The sequence below is a fragment of the Eulemur rufifrons genome, chromosome 1, assembly GCF_041146395.1.
Source record: "Eulemur rufifrons isolate Redbay chromosome 1, OSU_ERuf_1, whole genome shotgun sequence".
In the NCBI taxonomy this organism is placed as follows: Eukaryota; Metazoa; Chordata; class Mammalia; order Primates; family Lemuridae; genus Eulemur; species Eulemur rufifrons.
The window spans coordinates 93519310-93533475 of NC_090983.1; the positions used below are offsets into that span (position 1 = coordinate 93519310).

At 37.2% G+C, this 14166-nt stretch overlaps 1 protein-coding gene across 1 annotated transcript in view; it reads right to left on the bottom strand.

Annotated features, from left to right (window-relative positions):
• Nucleotides 1-14166, bottom strand: part of SCTR (secretin receptor) — a 74058-nt gene that overhangs the window by 41911 nt on the left and 17981 nt on the right. Inside the window, exon 2 of the mRNA XM_069461296.1 lies at nt 1798-1918. Within this exon, the coding sequence (XP_069317397.1) occupies nt 1798-1918 (121 nt within the window). The remainder of the gene's footprint in view (nt 1-1797; nt 1919-14166) is intronic.

The window sequence follows — 14166 nt, forward strand, 5'->3', positions numbered from 1 at the left end:
TGTTTTGTTTCGTTGTTTGTTTCTTCCAAAATCTCTTCTGGAATCTTATTGTGACTTTCTTCTTGTTCCTGCCAGAAACAGGTCCTCTCCTCTCTGGAGGTACAACAGCCATTGCACAACCATGAGGACAGGAGCCACACATTCAGCCAAAAGACAGAAGGAATCTGGAATATGATGACATCCTGGAACTTTGCACCAGCTCTGGACTTTTTGTAACGTGCAACAAACCAATTCCCCAAGCTCCTGCCCCGTACTGCAAAGCGCATTCCTAACTGGTAGGAGAGGGTCCCTGTTCCTTCCTTCTCACCTTTGATCCTTTGTTCTTACCATTCCCACCCGATACCACTAAGTGCTAAATAAGTGTTTTTTGAACAAATGCTTTTAATTTCACACCAATCTTACAAAATAGATGTGAAACTGAGGCCCAGAGATATTAAGTAACTTGTTCAAGATCACACAGTCTGTCTAATTTAAAAGGCTGAGTTCTTTTCTTTTTCCTTTCCCTCCCTCCCTCCCTCCCTCCCTTCCTTCCTTCCTTCTTTCTTTCTTTCTTGTCTTTCTATCTTTCTCTCTTTTTTTGGTCTGTCTTTCTTTTTAAATTGACATAAAATCATATAACATAAAATTAACCATTTAACATGTACAATTCAGTGGCGTTTAATACATTCACAGTATCTATGGTGCAAACTCTATCTAGTTCTAAGACATTTTTACCACCCCACCCCCAAAAACCCCTGTACCCATCGAGCAATCACTTCCCATTGTCCCTCCCCTCATCCCCTGACAACCACTAATCTAACTTGTCTCTATGGATTAGGCTAATCTGGACATTTCATGTGAGTGGAATCATACGATATGGGACTTTTCATATCCAGCTTCTTTCGTTTGGCACCGTGTTTTCAATGTCTGTCCGTGTTGGAGCATGTATCAGTACTTCCTCCCTGTTTAAGGCTGAATAATATTCCATTGTACGGATAAAGCACATTTTTGTTTATCCGTTCATCAGCTGATGGGCATTTGGGTTGTTTCCACTTCTTGGTTAATGTGAATAGGAGTGTTACGAACATCTGTGTACAGAGGTTTGTTTGAGTACCTGCAATGGGTTCTTTTCTTAATACTATACTCCGCCTAACTCTTAGATGATAAATAACAAAGAAGAGAAGTTAAGGAAGGGAACAGAAATAACATTAACATTTAAGTAGAAAATCAATATTTAAACTGTTGATTAATAAGTAATATCTAAACTAGGATTTTTTACAAAGCGGCTGCATTTAACACACTTTATCTCATTTATTAATATAATCCTGAAGTAGACATCATCACCTCCACTCTGTAAATGAGGAAACAGGCTCAGAGGGTTAAATCACTTGCCTGTGGTCACACAGCCAGGGAGTGTCAGCCCGCGTCGGAGCCCACGTTTTTCTGACCCCACACTGCCTTCCCCACTTCCTCACTCACGAGCTGGTAGTGGAGGTAAAAGAATGGTTGAGGGGGAGGTCGCCTTGCAAAGCAATTCCCACCAAACTCTTACCCTAACCAAGCCACGAAGACGCTGATGGCAAGAAAACTCTGGCTGTACTCACGGGCCCAGAGAAGTGAGGTGTGGGAAGATTCGGCTTTGGGGTCCGTGTAGACTGCTCTCGAGATTTCTCTAGACCCCCAGCTGATTGTTGAAGTGGATAAAGCCAGACCAGCCCCCACATCCCATCCTGGCGCAGAGGACAAGCTCCCGCATCCAGTGGGACTGGACACAACCCACATCGGAGGATGGACGTGGCGCTGAGGTGAGCCTCATACCTGGCACTGGCTGCTGCGTGCGCAGGTCTCCCGTCTGCTCTCTGGAGAGTTCCTGCAGGCACTGGTCCCGCTCCTCCTGCAGCACTCGCAGCACGTCACACAGCCGGGGCAGGGCTCCAACCTACGAGTCCAAAACCACTGGTGCTCATCATTGGCACTAACTCCATCCTACCACACAAGGACTTTCTGTGGGCAAGAATGGGGTCAGACAACGGGGATCCCACCAGCAATGCAAAGCTCCTTTCTGCAAGGAGCTCCATAGGAAAGGTGGAGAAGCCACTCCTGGGGAAGAATTCGAAACACAGCCATGACACCCAAATGATCTGTAGCTTGTCCACTGCAAATCTTGCTCTTGTTTATTGAGGCTCCTGAGTCCAGTGAGACGTGGGCTTTCTCGGTACCTTACTATGAGTCTGGCATGCCCCGCTAATTTTTCTATTTTTAGAAGAGACAAGGTCTTGCTTTTGCTCAAGCTGGTCTAGAACTTCTAGCCTCAAGCAATCTTCCCACCTTGGCCTCCCAAAGTGCTAGGATTATAGGCACGAGCCACTACACCTGCCCAATAAAAGTTCTTTGAAACCTGCTCTTAACCATCTCCCAGTCCCATAGAAGAGAGCATACATCCAACCGAAAAGGACAGCGACTGCATGGGGGAGTCGGGCAGCACTGTGGAGGATGGGCCGGCACATCCCAGCTCTTCCCAGAGTAGACTCCATAGCATGGCTCCATTATTTCAGAGGTGCAAGAGACTTGATAAATATGATGAATTAATGAATGAACTGATCATGGGGATGAATTGGACTCCTACTTTCCTTACAAAGTACAGGTATGGAATTTTAATATTACAGGGTCTTTTACACACATTAAATTCATAAGTTCTCAAAATAACCTGACAAAGACATATAAAAGGAATCTGAGGCCCATGGTGGTCAGAGGCTATGACCAGGGTCATACACCCAGTGCTCCCATGAGCTCAAGAACCAGGTCTCATACCCTCATTTCAATCACCCACTAATGCTTCATAAATGGAAATTCCAATATAATGGAGCAGGGGGAGAAGTCCCTGGAGATAAAGCCACACTCCAAAATGGCACAAATAAATAAACGCTCTGGGCCAGAGAAGGATAGCTAAGGTAGTCCTGTCTTCAAATGACTCCAAAGGCAAACATAATTAATCTTCTGATTATCTCCTATTATGGATCTTCCACAACTTACCACCTTTCATTAATGCAGTCAGAAACGATCTACCTGCTGTCAGCAACCGTTCCTCTCCCTCCACCCCCGACACCAACTGGCCAGGGTTTATGGTCACCACAAAACACACACATCACCTCCCCTGGCCTGAGCCTGGGGTTAGCCATAGCATAGTGCTGCAGAATCACCCAGGCCCATCCAGCTCTAGCTCATAATGTGCTCATTCCTTCCCGCCCTTCAGACCTGTGTTTCCATTTTACTCCCAACACAATTCAGGAAATGTCTTAATCACATTGTTTGTCATTTATACTCTTATATTGAAACAAGTAGTTTCCCTAGAAATATAGCAATTGTCAAGAGAGCTGGTATTGGCACAAAGCCCACACACTCATCCTTTGTCCACTTCTTTGTGGGGTGTCACCCAGTCCTCACTGAAACCCATAGTCTCTGGCACTCTCTGGCTTTTCAGTGGGGGAAGCAGAAGAGCTTGAGTGGAAAGATCCACTTAGTATAAGATAAAGTAGAGTGAAGAGCATAAGCAATGACCAGAGACAAAGAGGAACATTACATAACAATAAAAAGACAAGCCATCAAAAATACATAGAAATACTAAATGTGTATGCACCAAACAACAAAGCAGTGAAATGTATAAAGCAAAAACTGATGAAACTGCAAAGAGAAATAGGCAAAGCTACAATTTTAGTTGAAAACTTCACACACTTCTTTCAACAATTAATAGAATAACTGGACAGAAAATCAGCCAGGACATAGAAAAACACCATAAAACAACACAATCTATAAATGAAACCATTTATCAAACACTTCACCCAACAACATAGGTGTTCACATAACATATACCAAGAAGACCATATTCTGTGCGATAAAACAAACCGTGACAAATTTAAAAGAACAGAAGTGATATAAAAAGTGTTCTCTGATCACAATGGAAACAAATGAAAAATAAATAACAGAAATAAAACAGGAAAATCTCCAAACACTTGGAAACTAAGCAACATATTTCTAAACAATCTATGAGTTCAATATTGAAAATCAATCAATGTAATCCACCATATTAATAGCTAAAGAAAAATAACATGGTCATATCAATAGATACAAAATAATTATTTGACAAAATTCAACACCCATTCATAATAATTTGAATATATTATATTGAATATTATATAATAGTTCAGAAAATAGAAACAGAGGGGAACTTCCTCAATTTGATAAAGTGTATCTACAAAAATTCTACAGCTAATATTATAGTTTATGTTGAGAGGCTGAATGCTTTCCCCTTAAAGATGGCATTAAGGCAGGGATATTTACTCTCATAATTCTTATTCAATAAAGTACTGAAAATTCTAGCCAATGTGGTAAGGTAAGAAAAGGAAATAAAGACATGCAAATCAAAAATGAGGAACACATACATAAGGAACTCAAACAACTCAATAGCAAATAATAATAATAATAATAATTCAATTGAAAAATAGCCAGGCTGGGGACGGTGGCTCATGCCTGTAATCCTGGCACTCTGGGAGGCTGAGGCGGAGGATTGTTTGATCTCAGGAGTTCAAGACCAGCCTAAGCAAGAGTGAGACCCTGTCTCTACTAAAAAGTAGAAAAAAAATATCTGGACAACTAAAAATATACATAGAAAAAATCAGCCAGGCATGGTGGCGAATGCCTGTAGTCCCAGCTACTCAGGAGGCTGAGGCAGGAGCATGGCTTTAGCCCAGGATTTTGAGGTTGCTGTGAGCTAGGCTGACACCATGGCACTCTAGCCCAGACAACAGAGCAAGACTCTGTCTCAAAAAAAAAAAAAAAAAAAAAAAAGTTAAAAAAAAAAGAAATGAAAAATAGCCAAAAGAACTGAATACACATTTTTCAAAAGAAGAAATACAAATGACCAAAAAGTATATGAAAAAATACTCACATCACTAATCATCAGGAAAATTCAAGTCAAAACCACAATGAGATATCATTTCACCCCCGTTAAAATGACTTTTATCAAAAAGACAGAAAATAACAAACGTTGGTGAGGATGTGCAGAAAGAGGAACACTCATACACTGTTGGTGGGAATGTAAATACTACAGCCCTTATGGAAAAAAGTATGGAGGTTCCTCAAAAAACTAAAAATAGAACTACCATATGGATTCAGCAATCCCACTGCTGAGTATATATCCAAAAGAAAGGAACTCAGTATACTGAAGAGATATCTATACCCCTATGTTTACTGCACACTATTCACAATAGCAAAGATATGGCATCAACCTAAGTGTTCATCAACAGATGAAAAGATAAAGAATATGTGGTATACACACAAAATGGAATACTATTCAGCCATAAAACAGAATGAAATCCTGTCACTTATAGCAACATGGATGGAACTGGAGGTGATTATGTTAAGTGAAATAAGCCAGGCACAGAAGGACTTCTGGCTCCAAAATGGCAGTGTAGAAGCAAGCTGACTTCACTCTTCCTGTAGAAAACCAAAAACAAATATACACTACTGAGATTATCACCAGCAATTCCAGAACTCAAATACAAGGATGAGATAGTTCCCAGGGTCATAGAGAAGAAAAAAGAACTTTGAGCAGACAATGATAGAATCAGACTTCCATACCTATGATTCCTCTTCCCCCAATCTGTCAAGCACCAAGTGCATGGAAAATTTCCCCCAACTCATGGTTTCTACACTGGAAAAAGTGACATCGAGGTGGACAACCAACTTTCCCACCACCTTGGGTTCCCTGGCAGGAGATCTGTCCCTGCCTCAACCCATAGGAAGCATTGGCAGTTCCTGAAGGGAAAAATATCCCTGAGGACAAAGAGACAAAGAGGGGAGGTGGAACTACCATCCTCAGCCCTGGAAGTTCTGCTCTGTAAATCAGCAAAAGGAAACACCAAATCAGAGTGGCTGTTCAACAGCACCACACAGTAGGAGGTTCATTCCACAGGTCCCCTGGGGAAGAAGAACCCCTAGCCAGCTTTCCCACACTAACTGGATATCCCCTTTAGGACCACCCCCATTCAAGATGAATGGCATTCTAATTGTTTGCAAGAACTGACGCAAACTTGGGCTTATGGTGCCACCTACTGCCAAAATGGAAGCAATGACTTAGTGGGAATGAAAAAGAAAGAAAACCAACAAGTAAATTACAAAGAATCTCTAAGCAAACATACTTGATAAAAAACAAAACAAGCCCGACAGAGATGACTGGAATAAGTAATTAATTCTTCAGTGAAAAGACATAGATGTACATCCACAGGAAACAACTGCAAACAGGAAACCATGATCTCCTCAAACAGAAAAATCAAGGAACTGGTGACTGACCCTAATGAGACAGTGATATGTGAACTCTGACCAAGAGTTCTACAGAGCGGTTTTAAGGAAACTCAGTGATCTCCAAGATAACACAAAAAAGCAATTCAGAAATTTGTCAAAGAAATTTAACAAAGAGATTTAAATAATTAAAAAAAAAAAAACACTAGAAATCTTGGAACTGAGAAATACATTTGCTGAACCGAAAATTTCATTAGAGGCTCTCAACAGTGGAATGGATAAAGCAGAGGAAAGACTCCATGAGCCTGATGACAGGCTATTTGAAAATACATAGTCAGAAGAGAAAAGAAAAAGAATGAAAAGGAGGAAAGATTGCCTATAAGATATAGAAAATTAACTCAAAAGACCAAATCTAAGAATTATTGATGTTCAAGAGGGAGTTGAGCAAGAGTAAATGGTAGAAAGCTTATTCAAAAAAATAACTTTCTAAAACTTGAGGAAGAGATAAATACACAGATATAGGAAGGTCAGAGAGCACCAAGCAGATTCAACCCAAACAAGGGTACTTCAAGGCATATAATAATCAAACTCTCAAGGGTCAAGGACAAAGAGAGGATCCTAAAAACAGCAAGAGAAAATAAGTAAATAACTTTTAAAGTAGTTTCAATTTGTCTGGCAACAGACTTCTCAAGAGAAATTGTACAGTCCAGGAAGAAGTGGAATGACATTTTCAAAGAGCTGAAAGAAAAACAAAAACAACAACAACAACAACAACAACAAAACTGTCATTCAAGAATACTGTACCCAGCAAAGCTATCCTTCAACTATGAGGGACAGATAAAGTCTTTCCCAGACAAACAAAAGCTGACAGAATTTGCCACTACCAGAGCCATCTTGCAAGAAGTGCTTTCTTTCAATCTGAAAGAAAAAAAAAAACCTAACGCACAACAAGAAAACATTTGAAAGTGTAAAACCCATTGTTAAAATTAAGCACACAGACAAACCCAGAATATTCTAATACTGTAATTGTGGTATGCAATCCACTCATAACTCTAGTATGAAGCCTAAAAGACAAATCTGTCAAAAACAATACCCAGCAACCTGAGAAGATATGTACAAAATATGTAAATTAAGACAATATAAAGTCAAAATGTGGGGGGAGGGCATACAGTCAAAATGTAGTTTTTTTCCATTTTTCTGTTTGTTTTTATTCTTTCTTTGTGATAATCTAAGATAAGTTGTCCTCTCTTTAACTTCTTATATCTATAAGATAATTTTTGTAAGTATCATGGTAGCCACAGTGCAAAAACTTATGACAGATTCACTACAAATAAAAAGCAATGAATTAAAACATATTTCCAGAGAAAATCACAATGGAAGATAGTAAAAAAGAAAGAAAGGAAGAGAGGAGTTATAAAACAACCAGAAAAGAAGAAACAAAATGGCAGTAGTAAGTCTTTATGTATCAATAATACTGAATGTAAATGAACTCAATTCTCTAATTAAAAGGCATAGAGTGGCTGAATGGATAAAAAAAGACAAGACCCACCTATATGCCATCTACAAAAGACCCATTACTAGCAAGCCAAATTCAACAACACATTAAAAAGATCATTCACCTTGGTCAAGTGAGATTCATCAGGGATGCGAGGATGATTCAACATATGCAAATCAATAAATGTGATACAGCATATTAACAGAACCAAGAACAAAAACCATATGATCATTTCAATAGATGCTGAAAAAGCATTTGATAAAATTCAACATCCATTAACGATAAAAACCCTCAACAGACTAGGTATAGGAGGAACATACCTCAAAATAATAAAGGCCATATATGACAAACCCTCTGCTAACATCATACTGAGTGGGGAAAATTGAAAACCTTTCCTCTAAGATCTAGAACAGGACAAAGATGCCTACTTTCAACACTTTTACTCAACATAATACTGAAATTCCTGGCAAGAGGAGTTAGGCAGGAAAAAGAAATAAAAGACTTCCAAATTGGAAAGGAAGAAGTCAAATTAGCCTTGTTCACAGATGACATGATCTTATACTTGGAAAAACCTAAAGACTCCACCAAAAAACTGTTAGAACTGATAAACAAATTCAGCAAAGTTGCAAAATACAAAAGAAAATTCATAAAAAAATCAGTAGCATTTATATTCACCAACAAAAAATAATCTGAAAAAGAAATCAAGAAAGCAATTCCACTTACATAGTTATAGATAATATAAAATACCTAGAAATCCATTTAACCAAAGGAGTGAAAGAGTTATAAAGGAAAATTATAAAAGGCTGCTGAAAATTATTGAAGAGGACACACACAAAAAATGGAAAGATATTTTATGCTCATGAACTGGAAGCATGAATATTGTTAAAATGTCAATACTACTCAATGCAACTTACAAATTCAATGCAATCCCTACAAAATATAAAAAGATGATCTTCACAGAAACAGAATAAAATTCCTAAAATGTATGTGGAACCACAAAATATTCTGAATAGCCAAAGAAATCCTGAGCAAAGAATGAAGCTGGAGGTATCACACTACCTGACTTCAAAATATATTACAAGGCTCTAGTAACCAAAACAGCATGGTATTGACATAAAAATAGACACATAGACCAATGGAACAGAATAGAGAACCCAGAAATAAATCCACATATTTACAGCCAACTGATCTTCAACAAAGCTGCCAAAAATATACTGGAAAAAGGATACCTTTTTCAATAAATTGTGCTGGGACAACTGGATAAGCATATGTAGAAGAATTAACTGGACCCCAATCTCTCACCATATGCAAAAATCAACTCAAGCTGGTTTAAAGACTTCAAAATAAAACCAGAAACTATAAAACTACTAAAAGAAAACAGGGCAAACTATTCAGTACCTTGGTCTAGGCAAAAACTTTATGGCTAAAGTCTTTATGGTGAAGTCATTAGCCACCAAAGTTGGTTTAGGCAAAGACTTCAAGAACCCAAAAGCACAGGCAACAAAAACAAAAATAGACAAACAGAACTAAAAAACTTCTGCACAGCAAAAGAAACAATCAACAGGGTGAAGAGACACCTGTTAAATGGGAGAAAATATTTGCAAACTACTCATCCAACAGGTGACTAATATCCAGAATATACAAGGAACTCAAAAAACTCAACAGAAGAAAAACAAAAAAACAAATAATCCCATTAAAAATGGGCAAAGGACATGAATAGACATTTCTCAGAAGAGGATATACAGATGGATAACAGGTACATGAAACAATGCTCACATCAGTAATCATCAGGGAAATGCAAATCAGAACCACAATGAGATATTATCTTATCCAAGTCAGAATGGCCATTATTAAAAAGACAAAACATAACAGATGTTGGCAACAACATATAGAAAAAAGAATTCTTTTTTTTTTTTTTTTTTTTTTTTTTGTTGTTGTTGTTGAGACAGAGTCTCACTTTGTTGCCCAGGCTAGAGTGAGTGCCGTGGCGTCAGCTTAGCTCACAGCAACCTCAAACTCCTGGGCTTAAGCGATCCTACTGCCTCAGCCTCCCGAGTAGCTGGGACTACAGGCATGCGCCACTATGCCCGGCTAATTTTTTCTATATAGATTTTTAGGTGTCCATATAATGTCCTTCTATTTTTAGTAGAGACGGGGTCTCGCTCAGGCTGGTCTCGAACTTCTGACCTTGAGCAATCCACCCGCCTCGGCCTCCCAGAGTGCTAGGATTACAGGCGTGAGCCACCGCGCCCGGCCTAGAAAAAAGAATTCTTATTCACTGTTGGTGGGAATGTAAGTTAGTACAGCCACTATGAAAAACAGTATGGAGGTTTCTCAAAAAACTAAAAACAGAACCACCATATGATCCAGCAATCCCACTACTAGGTATTTATCCAAAGGAAAATATATCACTATATCAAAGGGATATATGTACTCTCACATTTATTGTAGCACTATTCACAATAGCAAAGATATGGAATCAATCTAATTGCCCATAAAGTGATGAATGGATAATGAAAATGTAATGTGTATATATACACAGAGAGAGAGAGAGAGAGAGAGAGAGATAATGGAATGGAATTTGGACATAAAAAAGAATGAAATCATGTAATTTGCAGCAACATGGATGGAATTTGAGGTCATTATGTAAAGTGAAATAAGCCAGGCACAGAAAGACGAATATCGCATACTCTCACTCATATATGAGAGCCAAAAGAGTTGATCACAGGATGGTAGAGAGTGGAATGATAGATACCAAAGACTGAGAAGTGTATATGAGTGGGAGGGGGAGTAAAGAGAGGTTGGTTAGTGGGTACAAACATGTAGTTAGTTAGAAGGAATTCTAATGTTTGATAGTGAAATAAGGTGAATATGGCTAAAAACAAGGTATTGTATTTTTCAAAATAGTAGAAAAGAAGACTTGAAATGGCAGATAGAAATGATAAATACTTAGGTGATGGATACTCTAAATACCCTGACTTGACCTGACTACAACTATGCATATAACAAAATTTCACATGTACTGCATAAATATGTACAAATATAATGTACAAAAAAAATTTAATAAAAAAAATTTACTACAAAGTCATGGTAACCACATCATCATGGTACCAGCATAAAAACAAACACATAGACCAATGGAACAGAATAGAGAACTCAGATATATATTCATGCATTTTTGACAAAGGTACCAAGAACATGCAATGGGGAAAGGACGGTCTCTTCAATAAATGGTGCTCAGAAAACACCATAACCATATGCAGAAAAATGAAACTAGACCCCTATCTCTCACCTTACACAAAAATCAAGTCAAAATGGATTAAAGACTTAAATCTAAGACTTGCAACTATGAAACTACTAGGAAAAAACTTTGGGGAAACATTCCAGGACATTGGGCTAGATAAAGATTTTTTTGTGTAAGACCTCAAAAGCACAGGCAACCAAAGCAAAAATAGATAAATAGGATTTCAAGTTAAAAAGCCTCTGCACGGCAAAGGCAACAATCATCAAAGTGAAGAGACAACTCACAGATCTGGGAGAAAATATTTACAAACTATCCATCTAACAAGAGATTAATAACCAGAATGTATAAGGAGCTCAAACAACTCAACAGCAAACCACCCCCAAAGAATCCATGAAAAAAGGGGGCAAAAGATCTAAATAGACACACAGGGATATGAAAAAATGCTCAACATCACTAATCATTAGAGAAATACAAATCAAAACCACAATGGGATACCATATCACCCCAGTTAAAATGGTTTTTATCAAAAAGACAGGGAATAACATACGCTAGCGAGAATGTGGAGCAGGGGGAACCCTCATACACTGCTAGTGGGAATGTAAATTTGTACTGCCGCTATGGAAAACTATATGGAGTTTCCTCAAAAAACTAAAAATAGTGCTACTGTATGATCCAGCAATCCCACTACTGGATATATAGCCAAAAGAAAGGAAATACGTATATCAAAAAGATATCTGCACCTCTATGTTTATTGTAGCACTATTCATAATAGCCAAAATGCGGATCAACCTAAGTGTCCGTCAATAGATGAATGAACAAAGAAAATGTGATATACATACACAATAGAATATCATTCAGCCATAAAGAAGAATGAAATCCTGTCATTTGCAGTAACATGCATGGAACTGAAGGTCATTATGTTAAGTGAACTAAGACAAGTACAGAAAGACAAATATTGTCTGTTCTTACTCATCTGTGGATGCTACAAAAGTGGATTTTATGAAGACAGAGAGGAGACTGGTAGTTACCAGAGGCCAGAAAGGGTAAGAGGAGAGGAGGATGAAGAACGGTTGATTCATGGGTAGAAATATACTACTGTTTGATAGCAGAAGTGAGACCTAGTGTTTGATAGATCAGTAGGGTGACTATAGTTTATAATAATCTATTGTATATTTCAAAATAGCTAGAAGAGAATAATTCAAATGTTTCTAGCATAAAGAAGAGACAACTATTTAAGGTGATGGACATCCCAATTACACTGATTTGATCTTTACAAGTTATGTAAATGTATTAAATTATCACCTCTAATTATATCTGTACCCCCAAATATATCCATCTATTATGTATCAATAAAAAATAAAATTAAAAATAATAAAATGTAGAAAGAAAAGAAAGAAGCTGGACACAGAAAGACAAATATCACATGTTCTCACTCATATTTGGGAGCTAAAAAAACGTAGATCTCATGGCAGTAGAACAGTGGTTACCAGAGACTGGGAAAGGAAGGCGGGAGAGGGAGGGATGAAGAGAAGTTCGTTAATTGGTACAAAAATACAGTTAGATAAAAGGAATAAGTTCTAGTCTTCAATAGTACAATAGGGAAATTATAGTTAATAATTTATTATATACTTCAGAATAGCTAAAAAAAATTCTGTAATGTTCCCAACATAAAAATAAATATCTGATGCAATGAATATCCCAATTAATCTGACTAGATCATTACACATTTTAAACATGTATCAAAATATCACATGTACCCCTAAAATACGTACAACTATGATATATTGATCAAAAATACAAAAAAAGAAAAAAGGAACACCTATTTACAGATAATATGATTGTCTACATAGAAAATCACAAGGAATCTACAAAAAATGTCCTAGTACTAATAAGTATGTTCAGCAAAGTTTCAGGACACAAGCTAAACATAAACATATGAATCATATTTCTACATACTAGCAATGAACACATGGACACAAAATTAAAAATACAATATCACTTACAATTGATTAAAAAAATGAAATGCTTAGGTGTAAATCTAACAACACATGTACAGAACCTGTATGCTGAAAATTACATAATGTTGATTAATGAAATCAAAGATATAAATGAATGGAGACAAAGACAGTGATCATGGATCGTAAGACTCAATATAGTAAAGATGTCAATTCTTCCCAAATTGATATACAGATTTAACACAATTCCTACCAAAATCCCAGCAAGCTTTTTGAAGATATATACAAGATTACTCTAAAATTTATTTGGAAAATCAAAAGAATGAGAATAGCTAAAACAGGATTTTTTTAGAAGTAAAATATTTATTCATAATTTCTAAAACTAGGAATCAACTAAGACTTCCTTCAGTAGGTCAATGGATAAAAAAAACTTGTGGTACATCCGTACAATGGATTATTATTCAGTGATAAAAACAAATGAGCTATTAAGCCACAAAGACATGGTGGAACCTTAAGTACATATTGCTAAGTGAAAGAAACCAATCTAAAAGTTTATATACTAAAACATTTCAACTATATAACATTCTGGAAAAGACAAAATTATTGTGACAGTAAAAAGATCAGCGGTTGCCAGGGGAGGGAGAGAGGGATAAATGGGGTGGGATGAGTAGGTGGGGCACAGGGGATTTTTAGGGCAGTGAATCTATTCTGTATGAATCCATAATAGTGGATACGTGTCATTATATATTTGTCAAAACCCATAGAATGTACAACACAAAGAATGAACCTTGTTGTAAACTATGGACTTTAGTTAATAGTAATGTATCAATATTAGCTCATCAATTGTAACAAATAAACCACAAGGATGCAAGGTGTTATTAATAGGGGAAACTACAGAGGAAGGATGAGGGGGTATATGGGAACTCTTTGTGGTTTCCATTCAATTTTTCTGTAAGCCTTAAACTTGTCAACAAAATAAATTCTATTAATTCAAAAAAAGAATAAAGTGGAAGGAATCATTTTGCCTGATTTTAAGACTTACTATGTGGGTACAGTAATCAAAACAGCATGTTATGAATGGAAGAATAGACAAGTAAGTCCAAGGAAAAAGAATATAAAATCTAGAAATAGATCCACGTGAATATGCTCAACTGATCCTTGACAAAGTTACAAAGCAATTCAATGAAAGAAGGATA